This window comes from Dinoponera quadriceps, unplaced genomic scaffold (genome assembly GCF_001313825.1).
Source record: "Dinoponera quadriceps isolate SergipeBrazil2010 unplaced genomic scaffold, ASM131382v1 scaffold3579, whole genome shotgun sequence".
Classification (NCBI taxonomy): Eukaryota; Metazoa; Arthropoda; class Insecta; order Hymenoptera; family Formicidae; genus Dinoponera; species Dinoponera quadriceps.
The window spans coordinates 607,587-620,858 of record NW_014557637.1 but is presented as its reverse complement, the minus strand read 5'-3'; the positions used below and the strand labels follow the sequence as shown (position 1 = coordinate 620,858).

The 13,272-nt window shown below is 46.7% G+C and overlaps 1 protein-coding gene across 2 annotated transcripts in view; it reads right to left on the bottom strand.

Annotated features, from left to right (window-relative positions):
* Window positions 1–13,272, bottom strand: part of LOC106749341 (thyrotroph embryonic factor) — a 99,694-nt gene that overhangs the window by 59,296 nt on the left and 27,126 nt on the right. The window contains exon 2 of one of the 2 annotated variants that reach the window (XM_014628713.1): window positions 953–982. In XM_014628713.1, the coding sequence (XP_014484199.1) occupies window positions 953–982 (30 nt within the window). Of the gene's footprint in view, window positions 1–952; window positions 983–9,476; window positions 9,862–13,272 lie in introns of those variants that run through there. The other variant, XM_014628710.1, reaches the window with a different exon arrangement.

Sequence of the window (13,272 nt, the reverse complement as noted above, 5' to 3'; positions counted from 1 at the left end):
GAGTAATTACTCTCTTCGCTATAGCACTTTCTTCTTTCGTGAACTCGTTGAACGAGCTCGATGTCAAGACGCGAGATTCAGAAACAGCGTGAAAAGATACAGACGTGCGAGATTCATAGCGCTGCTTTCGTACACGCGTGCGAAAGATCCTACCTGCGTACTCTCTGTGTGACTATCGTAACGTGAGCGACTATGAAGACACGACAGGATGTGACGTTACAAGGCCGGGCTACACCTCGTCCCTGCCCCGCTCCGTGTGTTTCCCGCGAAAATATCGCGTATGCAACGCGATTGAGTGCGAGCCCGTTGCCTACCTGCCGCACGACGGTAATTTATCCGCATCCGTCGTTCTTTCTGGGGATATCTGCTCGATTCTTCCACGCGAGCGCGATCTCGCTCCTTTCGTTTGTTGACTTTATTCCCCAACATCTTCGGTACGGACTGACTTCTCATCAACTTTCCGGAATGCCTTAATGATGCGGCAGAAAAATAATAGCCGCGCAAATGACCACGTATCGCGCGATATTCTTATTAGATAAAACGTGACGATGCGTGCCACGTATTTTTAATCTTACAGTTATCTGCCCGTTGTTTTCCTTCGTTTTTCCTTTCATTTCATCGCGCCGTCTTTTTCGAAACGACACGCCGTGTTCGGAAATAATCGGCGGTCCGCCGATTTACGCTCAAGTAGGTTTTTTTCTAACGTCTCTCTCTATCATCTCTAAGATCTAAAGATCTAAGTGGAAGAAACGTAAGAAGCGTGGACATGTACGCAACTGACAAAACGCATGCAAGACAGCGACTCGTCGTACGTAGTCGTTTCTGCTTTCAGAGGGGACGAACACTGACACGGGGGATCCTCTCATGGATCCTTAGTGGTCGTTGGGAGGAGGGGGCAGGGGGATGCAAAGTAAAGAAAAAAAAAAAAGAACGATCGTCGATGGTCACTTACCCTTCAGAGAGGACGTTATCATGGGGTCACCTGAAAACGATACAATCACAGTATTGCAATTGAACGTAATGATTGAAAATGAAAAGAGATAAAAAGACGTAAATTGTTAAGCAAATTTCCGCCTCTTCGTCTCTGCTCCTTCTCTTTCATACACACATTCTCTCTCCCTCTCTCTCTCTCTCTCTCTCTCCACACGCACGCATTATACGACATATTATACCCAAGCGCGCACTCGCGCGCGCACGGCCGCGTGTGCGTCGAAGATCACATGGCGTCCGCGGCGCAACGAATCGCATTCTCCGGAGGTGGAGGCGAAGTAAAACAAAGCCCAATAAAGCGTGGAGGGAAGAAGAGCGGACACAAAAGGGTCCCTTTCTTACGGAGATTGCACGTCCGCTTCGGCGGCGCATACGACGAGAGCGCGCGTGCACTCACTCACTCATTCTCTCTCTCTCTCTCTCTGTCTTCCTCGTCCTATCTCGCTGCGCGTATGCGTGCAGCCTCCCACTTGCGCATTATGAGCCGAGATAGAGTATCTCTCGCGGCAGGAACATTTTCCCGGTTCTTTTCTGCCGCTCGGTGATCCCTGACCCCGGGGCCCTGCCCACCCGGGCCCACGCGCCCGCGGCCACGGGCCTGCTCTCAGATTCTCCGCTCCGGCGAGATTCCGTCGACCTTAAGGTCGCGCGCTCGCAACACTCCGCTGTCGTTTATTCCTCTCTCGGGGCATTATTTAAAACAGGGAATAGAGAATGCAGGTAGACCGGGGGGCGCGTACGACGACGACGACAATGGGGGTCGGCGGCGGCGACAGCGACTGCGCGGGCGCGGCGTCATGTCGCTGTAAGTGCCGCACGCGCCGTGATTATTCGTTCGATTATTAATTATTCATTAACGCGCAGCGCGTCGCGACGCGAACATTGCCGCTAGTATTGAAATATGACGATAGTCGCGGGAAATTATCGCGCGAAGGATGAAATATACGGCTTTTGCACAACCGTCGCGCGCGGCAAATAGCGCGGACATTCGCGCGGAGCGTTCTTGCGTTCGCGTGCGTCAGCGGCGAAACTCGACGACGTCGGACGCAATCTCGCGGGACACAAACTGTAATTTCACCAGGTCGGCTCTCGGTGCGCCCCGCCGATCGCGATCGATAGATTAGTACCGGCGGATCAGTGCCGATCTTCGATCGTGGCGGTGACGGGCTTATTAGCCGATCTTTCGTACCTTTATTTACTTATGTTATTTACCTCCGAAGCCTCTACCAAGTCGTTTAAAATACATACATATATATATATATATATTAGCACCAATAAATCTGTTATTAATACCCGCGGAATAAATCTGTTTTTATATCATATATACTCGTATTTTCCCTCTCAGTGCAAAATACCGGCTCTTTAAAGAAGGGAATTAGCAGTTCTCGGTGCAGAGAACGCTTCGTAAATTGAAGACGTCGGTTCACGTCCCCGAGCGTGTTAACCGCGGTAATCGTGCTCGACTGGCACACTCGTCGCGTTTTTAACCCTCCGATCGATTTCCAGGCACTCGAGCAGCGCTCGATTAAGGGACTCGCCAGTCCCGATCTCCCTCGCGATCGCGAATTGACGGATCACGCAGATTGCGGTCGGTTCACGATTTTTGCTTGATAATTTCACAGACGAATAAAGGGCTCCGTGGACCTCCGTTCGCATAATAAAGATTCGCACGCTTAGCAGATCAGCGCGCTCGCGCGATCTTCGCTCGGATCGTCGATTTTTCCGCTCGCCTACGGTACCGCCGGTACCTCTCGGTTATCCCGAGTGCGTTTCCACGCTCAAGGACGTTGTCCAAGGCGTTCCATCTCGCTGCCGAGGATAATGCAACGTTTCAGGATAACGCGGCGGCGGCCGCAGTGTTTATTTCTAACCGAGCCGGCGCAGGATACGAGAGAGAACCGAGCGTCTCGAGTAATCGCTTTCCTTCTCCTCCTCCGTTTTAGCCCCCTGACCCTTCTGCCCCCGCCGCCTCCGCCGGTTTCTCGCGACGTCGTACCCGCCCCTCGACGTCTCGTTCGCCTGTCTCATAGTCCGCCTCTTTTCCGCGAACCTTCGATCCGATCTTTTTCCACCGCCGCGCGAGACCAGGTAGAAACGCGCGCGCGGTCATAGAAAAATCTCGCGATCCTCTCCTGTCGTTCTCCCGAGACGCGCGGGAGAATAATGGCCGGGGGAGGAGGAGAGGAAGAAAAAAGAATGACAAAACGCGCGATTCCCGGGAATCTAACGAACAATCCGCGCGATAATTCCACTCGGCGGTCGCGCGCGCGCGCGTGCGAGAAAGAAGGTAATTATAGCGACAATGGCCTCTGTTGTCGACGTCCCGCGATCGCCGATCGTCGCGAACAATCCGCACACGAACCGATTCTCGCGGATACGCTCATCCGACTCGTTCGGCTGAAGACATTTCCCTTTAACCCGCTCGGATCGGCCGGGGTTCCCGCTCGAATTTTCTCTCGTTTCGCGCACCGCACTCGCGTATAGAAAATCGGGGGGTTTTCTTCCATCTTCGCTTCGATTTTTTCCCAAGGGTGGAGAAATTCGTTTGGAAAAATTCACGTGTGTTCTGTTCTTTTTTTTTTTCCTTTTCACTTTTCCAGATCCAAGTACCTTCTTTTTTACACGAACGCCACGAATGACGTTGCTTTCGCTTGAGAATCGGAAAAGGATCTTCAGCGTTCGCCAGTCGTCGAACTTTTTTCTGAGAACGGAGTCGCGAAAAGTGAACAGTCTCTCCCCCAAGGATCGTATTTTCAGCGGCGTATCAAGGGGGGTTACTGAATAAATTTAGTACTTGTCGGGCAAAATTACGTATTTACATTAATTTTACTACCTAAATAATAAATAATAATTAATTTGAAAGGAAGTTGAGTATAAACGTATATACACAATATTGCAAACATAAAAATATGATTTTTATTTTTCTTACTAATGCTATATTTATGTATTAATTAATCTAATAGAGATGCACAGATAATAGAAAAGGGTATATAAGTATTTAAATATGTGCACATGTATTTGTATTTCGAGTATTACTATAAACTACGAACTTTACACCGCTTTCGGAGCAAAATAGCTAATAATACCGGAATTTATCTATAAATATCCGCATATTAATCTTTAATATCATCGTGGTTATTCATCGAAATCTTATTTTTACTTCAAAAGACATCAAAGATAGAAATCAGAAAAAGTAAACACGCTCTGGTCTCGAGGAAAATGTAAAAATAAAAAGTGTCGACTTTAATTGCAAATATCTCAGCTCTCGAACGATCAATTTTTTCCTCTAAACACGTTAGATAATATCTCGACGTATAAATAGCGCGAGTTCCTATCAAATCGAGTTCTTATCAAACTCACTTCCCCTTACAGCCTCCTTCATTTCTCCGTCGCGTCGTCGCAACGACCACCGGAGCACAGCCTTTTACAGCTGACAGCTCTCCGCCGCACACACCCACACACCCAAACACGCACATACACGTACACACACACACAGAGACAGATACACGTATATGCACGCACACGTGGGCCAGCTGAATCGACTCGGTGACTCATCGGCTCCCGATTCCGAGAAAGTCACGGATTATGCGCGGATCCCGCGATAATTAATTAATCGATGTACGGAAAATCGCGCTTGCCGTGTACATAGAGCGCACACTTCGCAAGTACCGCGCATGCCCGCCCAAATCCTGTACTACGCGTTGCGCACCGGCCGCGTGTGTGTACGCGCTCGGAAACAGGCGCGGCGGGATTGAAACAATAATAAGTCATGCGGCCGGTTAGCCGGTGCGTGCGAAGAGTTACTGATAATTGCGTCCTGACGGCGCGGATGGATTTACGCTCGGGGATATTCCGCGCGTGCCTCTGCCGATGTCGTAGTCCCCGGCTAATCAAGCGATCACCGGCTCTGCGCCCGGAGCGGTCGCGGTAGCGTTTTCGCTCCGCTTATCCATCCTGAGCGTCGTTTAATCGTTTGCCCGGGAAACGCGCGGGGTCAAACGTGAGAACTTCGAGGAGCTGAATTCGCCCGGCAAGGAGAGAGCGTCCGATGCTTCCGGCGTTTCCAGCCGCCTGTGCCTTCCCTAAGTGCGAATCTCACTCGGAGGGAATTCGTCTTCGATGTTGCTCTTCCCTTCGGGTTAAAGTGAATTAGTGTCAGGGCTCTTAGGTATTCGATCATTGAGAAGTACACGGGATAGAAAGATCGTTTGAACTGACGCGATAATGAACGAACCGTGTGCGTTTTGCTCGAAGGGAACAGAATTTCTGGCTCTCGCGGGCATCCGTGAAAATTTCGTTCTTGTAACCAGAAATTCCGTTTCGTTCAAGTAAAACGTATTTGTTGGCAACCACCACCCTGCGTGGTACCATCTTGTTGGCTTGAAATATCAGGTTGAAGCGAAAGGTTCGTCACGTTTGTCCGATAAAATAGAGAACGAAATTATCCAATTTCGAATTAATAATTTTTACGGATCAAATGAACATTGACTCGGCACTTTTTTAGACATCTAACGAGGACCTATTTTTTCCTTTCAATACCCAAAGAACTTCCTAAAATCCAGAATAGAAAAATGACGAATTTTGCGGCAATCTAATATTTCTTAACTTGTAAAGATTGTTCGTTATTCTCGAAATTCAACTCGGCTAAAATCTTTTGAGACGCGAGGCGTCTCTAGTGTCGCAAAAGAGAGAAAGAAAGAGAGAGGTTTTACGACAATGGACCGCGGTCCATTCGCGAAGGATGGTAAAGTGATTCCCTCGTACGCTCTGAAATCCACTGGACAAGGCGTGATTTGAATAACGGTGGTGATATAAAAGCGAGCCCGCTCGTCCGGGAAGAAATGACGCAGCGAGAGGAACGCTCGTCCATGGAAATCGCGAGCGCGCGATTAGATACAGTTTTCGTGTAACGTCGGCCCCGCGTGATGGACGTTGTTGTTTATTTCGATATCGAGATTACCTCGAATTTCTACGAGCGAGAGAGAAAATAGCGCCTTTAGGCGTGCGCACACACCGCGCGTAACAGCAATTTCCATTTGCAGTCTCTTTTCCCGGATAAACACGGTCGTCACGGTACATCCGCGTCGCACGCTGGAAGATTCCCTCCGACAATGAAAGCCCGGCGAATAATGCGGCGATTACGCAATCGGGCCTCAAAACGCGTAACTTCGAAAAATCGGGGGAATCGTAGCGGAAGAGTCTACTTGAAAACGCGATGAAATTTTAAGCTTCAGACGCGAGCAGTGTGTCGCGAAATGTTGGTCAATTTCCTTTGAAATTAAGGAAGTTGTAAGACTGAGGAAGTTATAATGTATTTTCATTGAACTACGCCACTCTTCTCCTACTTCTAACGCTACTCGTAAATTTAATATTTATCAAGCGAAACTACGTTTCCATACACTTATCTCACGTCACTGTATCTTCAAAACAAAATAGCTGATAATTCTGAAATTTATGTACAACGTCTGTATCTATTATCTACGTCTTTATATATTAATCTCTCAGTAACTCAGTTTCCGAACGGTCAATCTTTTTTTAATTAGACGAGCAATCAGATCATATTTTAACGTAGTGTAGGTTTAATCGAATTTTTATCGAACTCATTTTGTCTTATAACCTTCTTAAATACATATTAATGAAACAAGAAGAGACTCGATGTAGAAAATCGTTCCAGTTATACGACTATCTTTCGAGCCTTGGTCTTGCTATCATTCCAGTATTCCAGCGGTATCAGATCGTTAATGGCATCCAGTACTGTTCACTGACAATCGTTACTGAGCAGTTATCTCCTACTCGGGACGTTCTTCACTTTCGAAGACCGTGGAAACCGCCCGGCCTCGGGCACCACGAAGTCACAACCCGTTCCTGTATCGATCCCCGATCGAACAAATCGTAAAAGATATCGAAGAAATTTATGTTTCATTAGGTAGGCGACGAACTGACGCATATATGATCGATGTATCGATAAATATTAATATGAGAATATCATGAATAAATAACGCGCTCGTTTAAGTGCAAAATGCGCGATCGTCGTGGAATCGCCAACAAAGAAATATAATTACGGTGCGTACGTGCAACTTTTAATGATGTCACTGTAATACGTCATCTCCGCGAGAAGAGTCGCGCAGCAGCTGTTGTTCACAGCGTAGCCGACGTTCCGTCCGGTTTCATTCCGACGATGGGACGCGACTCCCAATTCGCCCTGCGAATCGTCCTCTTATAAAATTACGAAAATCAAACAAATAAATACAACAAGAAAGATGAGAGCCGATTGCGGGTGTGATTTGCTTGTGTCTCGCAATAGAAAATTTTCTCTCATGGATCTTAAAACTGCTCCGCCATCCCGGAATGATGTCCACCAAGATTGATTATTTACAAATGCTATCTACGCATTTATCAGCGAATTCGATTTGGAGCACTTTTATATGTTTCCACCTGTCAACCTTATTTCCACTTATTTGTATTTTATGCCCTTCTCGTCGACCGACAATTCGTTTTATGTTAATCATTCCGGCTACACACCATTACACGTAACCATTTGTCATTGTTCTTATTTATTTCTTTGATTTCGATAAAAGAATTATCATTTGATTTTGAAAATTATGAAAACCCCATAAAAAAACGTACCCTCATCGTTCGCGTTTCCGTTCGCGTCGCGAGAAAAATGAACGTCCGGCTTCGGGAATCTTCTAGCTCCGCGTTGACCCCGCGTCTCCCGATAAACCGATTTATTTCTCTAAAACGCCTCTCCCTTAAGTAAATCCGCGGCAGAAAACCGGGAGAGAGGAGAGAGGGAGGGAGGGAGAGAAAGACACAGCCGTTTAGATGGAAGCAACAGATTCCCATGAATAATTCAGCCCACCATTTACCGATGGTTGCGCGGACGACTTTCCCGCCGCGTTGTCCCTTCGCGAGGGCTTCCGCGGTAACACACGAACGGGCAAATCCCTTTCTTCGTCGCGCGTTACGCAAACGCATTTCCGGAAAAATTCCATTCGACGTCTCCGCCCGTTCCGAACGCCGACGGGGTTGCGCGACGACGGAGGAACGTCTAATCCACCTGCACATTATTCATAAGTCGACTTATTTGATTCCTGTCAAATTATTATTTCCGAGATGATCATTCGTACAACAACGTTCTTTCCATGTATTCACCACAATCGTGGTATTCGAGATATAATTCGCACGTCGGGTCGCATCACCCGGTCGTTTCTTGCTTTCACGGCCGAACATTTTCCCCGCTCGCAGCTATAGGGCTTTCATTATTATAAACGTTCGCCATCGTGCGTTCACGTTGCAAAATTGGATCATCCCGAGCGACATGCTCGGCACGAGGATGCAACTCGCATCGTGTCGCCAATAGCGACGTTCGAGCAATAGTTTGGCTCATAACCGAATACCGAATCCTTTCTCCCGACAACCTAGATTTTAGGGGATCTCCCCGTCTCCTTCGGCCGCTCTCTCTCCCCGCGTGGTCGATCAAAGGAATCGGTATCACGAAAGAGTCGCGAGACCGGGAAACGCGAGTCTCCGGGGCATAGCCGTGCGCCGCGGGATATATAATAACAAGATGGCATTATAATCAACATGATATTGTAGAGATGCGCGCGGCGGTGGCCACGCTCGGGAGACCGATAGTGTATTAAATCCTTCTTCGATGGGGGATCGATTCATTCGGTGATTGACGTCGCGTGACGTCCCGGATCGACCGGGACGCCGTCGCGTAATTTCCTCCGCGGAAATCCTCCGGGGCAGGATAATTTAGAAAATCCGGGGGCCAAGGCTAGGACCGCCTGAAATGTAACGAACCGTGCGGGGACCGACGGTGCATCTTTGCAGACAAATCCGAATTATACAAATGCAATAGTATCGTTTCGCTCAGAATGGCGAACGGGGGAATGCTGATACGAGAATTAAACGAAACGGTATTAATGCTCTCAGGTGTTCGACCGATTAATATTGACTAATTGTTAGTGAATAATAGAGAAAGAGTTGCGATATACGAAGAGACTGGTCGCTCGAAAATTATCGGTTTGTGCGATAAGTAACGGTCTGGTTTCTCAGGTAGATTATCGTTATTATTATTAAAATAGGACGATTGTATTTTCACGTCGTATAACTTTATGAAACGATATATGCGCCGGCATCTGCCGTATCCTTCGCACACATCGTTTCGCGAAATTATAACGATGCAAAAATATAATCGTCCCCATTCACTTGAAAGATCTGAAATCACTCGATAAACTCGCCGTGCACATCAGACCGATCTTGGCGCATACGTACATATTGTCGAACGCATGATCCCCCCTCCCTCATAATTATAATTCAGTACGATGAATCTGCGTCAGGCTCTAATAGACCACCAGGTGGCCGTGTTCTACGATCTGCAAAAGTGCCCGTCGGATCCGAAGTTGCGATCTCCCTGGGATCAGCGGCGGATCGATAATAGCGAAGAACGGGTTGATTCGCGTGCGAGGTCGGGGTACCTGATCTGTCATAAGAAACCCTCCTGAGCGCAGCCTGTCCCTTCGCAGGGTGAAGATGCTGCTGCTGTTGGTCCAACGGCGGCGGCGGCGGTGGCGGCGGAGGCTGGCCGCTGCTCTGCAGCTGCAGATGATGCTGCTGGGAGGACGGATAGTGGGTGGAAGCGTTGACGGTGGAGGCACTGCCCGGTAGTTGCTGATACTGACCACTCTGCTGGTACTGACGCGGGTGGTGCGGGTGGTGGTGGTGATGGTGGGGGTGCGGATGCGAATACGGTGTGCACCAGGTGTAACACTGCTGCCAAGAGGTGGCCGCGTCCGCACCGGCCGCCATCCCCTCGGCTCCTTCTTCGTTCGCCATTCGGCCGCCCCAGCCGCAGGAGTCCATTTCTGGACCGGTGAGAGCGCTTCTCGTCTCTCGGTCCTCTTTTTCTCGTAAGCTGCGCAATCCGACGGTTTTCGTGGAGGCTGAGAGCGCAGGATCACTCAAAAGTGAGTTGACGCCATATCTGGCTGCGGCTTTTTGTTCGCTCGTCCGTTATCATTCCGTCAGGACCGGATTCGATAAGAGTGAAGGATGTCGCGCCGTCTTTTGGTTCACTTTTCCTCGGGATTTTCACTCGAATAAGACGGAACACAGTTCTTTTTACGTTGTCTATTCTTGTAATCGCTACCGATTGTTTCGCTTTTTTTTTCCCTTTTCTCGCGGTTCCGTGTTAGCTTCGCGATCGTATGACTGGGGATTTCACGACGATAAATGCCTTTCGCAGCTTGGATCGTAGCTGCAGTTTTTCCTCTCACGATGCACTCTCGCGAGTTCTCAAGGTTCGCCAGTCACGGATTAGCGGATGTGCTTCGTTTTCGCCGTGTCGATCTTTCACACGTTATTTCGCGGATTGACGTCAAAATGCTCTTGAGTCCTGCTGGCGCTGCACGGAAATTAGCGGGTTGAAAGGAAATTCCTCCCTCGCGTGTCAGTGGTTGTATAAATATACCTTCCGTTATGTTTTATTCGATCTCTTGCAAACGCAAGTGTCACGTATTTGCCAAAATACACGACAGATAAAAATACAGTTGTTTTTACGACTTTGCTCTATGATACACATGGAAAATCCGGAAAACGGAACTTTGTAGACGCGCGATTCCGTTTGTAATGTACGTAACAGTGTTGCCAACCTAGTTTATTTTCCATCATTTTTAGCTCGTTTGAATATTAATTAGAGTGCAAAAATCATGTGTTAGCTGATTTTCGTTTTATTTTCTGGATTATTGGAAAATTGAAACGACCGTTTTCTTTTTTTGAAATAAGTTAATTCTTTTTTAAGTTAAATTTTGACTAGACTTTATGGATGATATTCTTTCAGTCAGATCTTGTAAACGACATAATAACCATTCTGCGTTTTCCTGTGTTTTTCCTGTGAAATGTTATTAAGTACATATATATTGTTGGGTTAATTGTAAAAAAATATATAGATATTTTTACAATATATATATAGCGCGAATATAATATAAGATAAATATATAAATGTGAATAAAATATCACATCGTTAAAAAATATTGCAGATTGTGTGTGTAAAAATATTTATATATACACACATGTAAAAATATTTATATATACACACACACAATCTGCAATATTTTTTAACGATGTGATATTTTATTCACATTTATATATTTATTTTATATTATATTCGCACTAAAGGCAATTCTACCCACAAAATTGACTATGTATCTATTTTTTTTTTTGGCTTATTTTTTAGAGAGGCATACGATGGATTTTAAAATTTCGAGTTGGCAACATCCACGATCCCGCCACGGACGGAAAGCTCGTGAGTTCAGACCAATGGGGAAAAGATATCAGAAAGTCGACTACAACTTATCGCGATGAAAAATTTGTCACAGCGACGCAACAATGTGAAATCGAAAGAAAACCAGTTTACGGGCACGCGATGCTCCGATGCGCAAGCAACGAGCATAAAATCAAGATCGCACGAAGCAACGTCATTCTCGGCGTTAGTCTCGCGAGAGAACCTTCCTCTCCACATCGACGAGCGATATACGCCGCTTGCTGACCGAGATGGAGAAAAAGGCGAGTCGGATGTATTACGGAGGGATAAGAGAATGAGCAAGTCAAAAAATCGCGATCACGAAAAGAGAAGCGTTATGTTCCGCCGTAACTGTCGATTATCCTCGCGAGAAAAAGGAAGGAAGCCTCTGGTCGCGCTCGGGGTCTCTCCGCGGTCCGGCCGACTACAGGAGGATTAAATCTGGCGTGTTACTGCGTGAACGACGAAATCCGGCCGATTTGGTGCTATGCGTAATCCTGCGAATCCGTCGATCGTCACATCGGGCGTCGCCCGAACCGACCCGGCGGCAACGTAATCGCAACTTCAACGACAAATTCTGGGTGCGCCATAACGCGTCTGTCGGTGCGAATCGGCGAATTCACGCCCGGCCCGGCCCGTAGCGCGGAGACTCTCGCGACGACACGGTAGACACGCACGCACACACGCACTCTCACGCACGTATGCACGCATGCACGCACGCACGTAGCTCGAGAAGAGACTCGGCGATGACTGAGAGGAGCGGAAGCCTCTCCTCCTCGAGAACGAAAGAGGGTTGAAGGCACAAGGCGCGTTGGCGGCCGGTAGTCGGGGGATGTGCCACGGGGGGGTCCACGTGCACCGGCAGGCACGTTTCCCGGTCACGTGTTCGCGCCACCCGCTATCCCACCCGGCTGTATTTCTGGGAGAGCGCTCCGGTTAATATTAAGTCGGATGAGGGAACAGGTGTGCATTGAAGGGAGGATTCGAAAATATCAAAATTTCGTTAATATATGCCGACCAAATCTTTGATTAATTTGGGATATTTACTGCCAAATCCTTTCAGTGTGTGTGCATATCAAAATGTAAAGGTTCTTCCGCTTCGTCTCTCTTACGTTTTTCCCTACTTCGGATCAGCGAAATTGAAACTATAGTCAATCTTCTGTTTTTATGTAATTAATCTTCCAAACAACTTTCACTGCCCACACATACATATTAGAATTGTTAAACGTAAACATACCACCAAGACCTTTGAGACAGTGCCTACTTTTTTACATTAAACTTCTTCGAACTCTATATTGTTTAAATTCGTATCTGGGTAGATTATATTTGATTGCTAACTTGCCTTCCGATTCTGCAGACTTTTCTTATAGTAATGTAGCAACATTTAAACATTTTTTACTGCGTGCGATTCCATGAGCTTCTAGTTCTTAATTATAACATCATTATTACTTGTATAATGCATGTGTTTGCATGTGTATAATTCGCGTGCGCACCATATGTGAGAGAGGTAGGTCCAGGTTTTACTAGGGCTGTTGCGCCATCGAAAGAAAGAAGAATTACTTATATACTAATGCATTTTATAACTCTTTCTTTCACAGTTTATCTGCGATGTTTCTGCTTATATATAATTAATTAGTATATATTAATTAGTATATATACTAAGGAGTTTTCCGCTAAAGATTATTACTATTAAAATTCAAATTAAAAACAAACAGCCATATTCCTACGCGAATCGATGATTTTTGCCGGATCGACGGCGCGAATCTCTCTAAAATTCATAGCTTAAATTCTCCAGGTACGAATTTATTAAAATCCAGAGAATCATTATTTAATTTAAAGAATGATCTATTTTTCAATTCTTTTCTCGAACTTTATTCGACAATGTTCGAATTGAGAAAGAAAAATCGTAGCACATATACGCTAATATTCCCGGAGAGGTTAAAGTGGATTCCATTGGAGCGAGATTTTCGAAA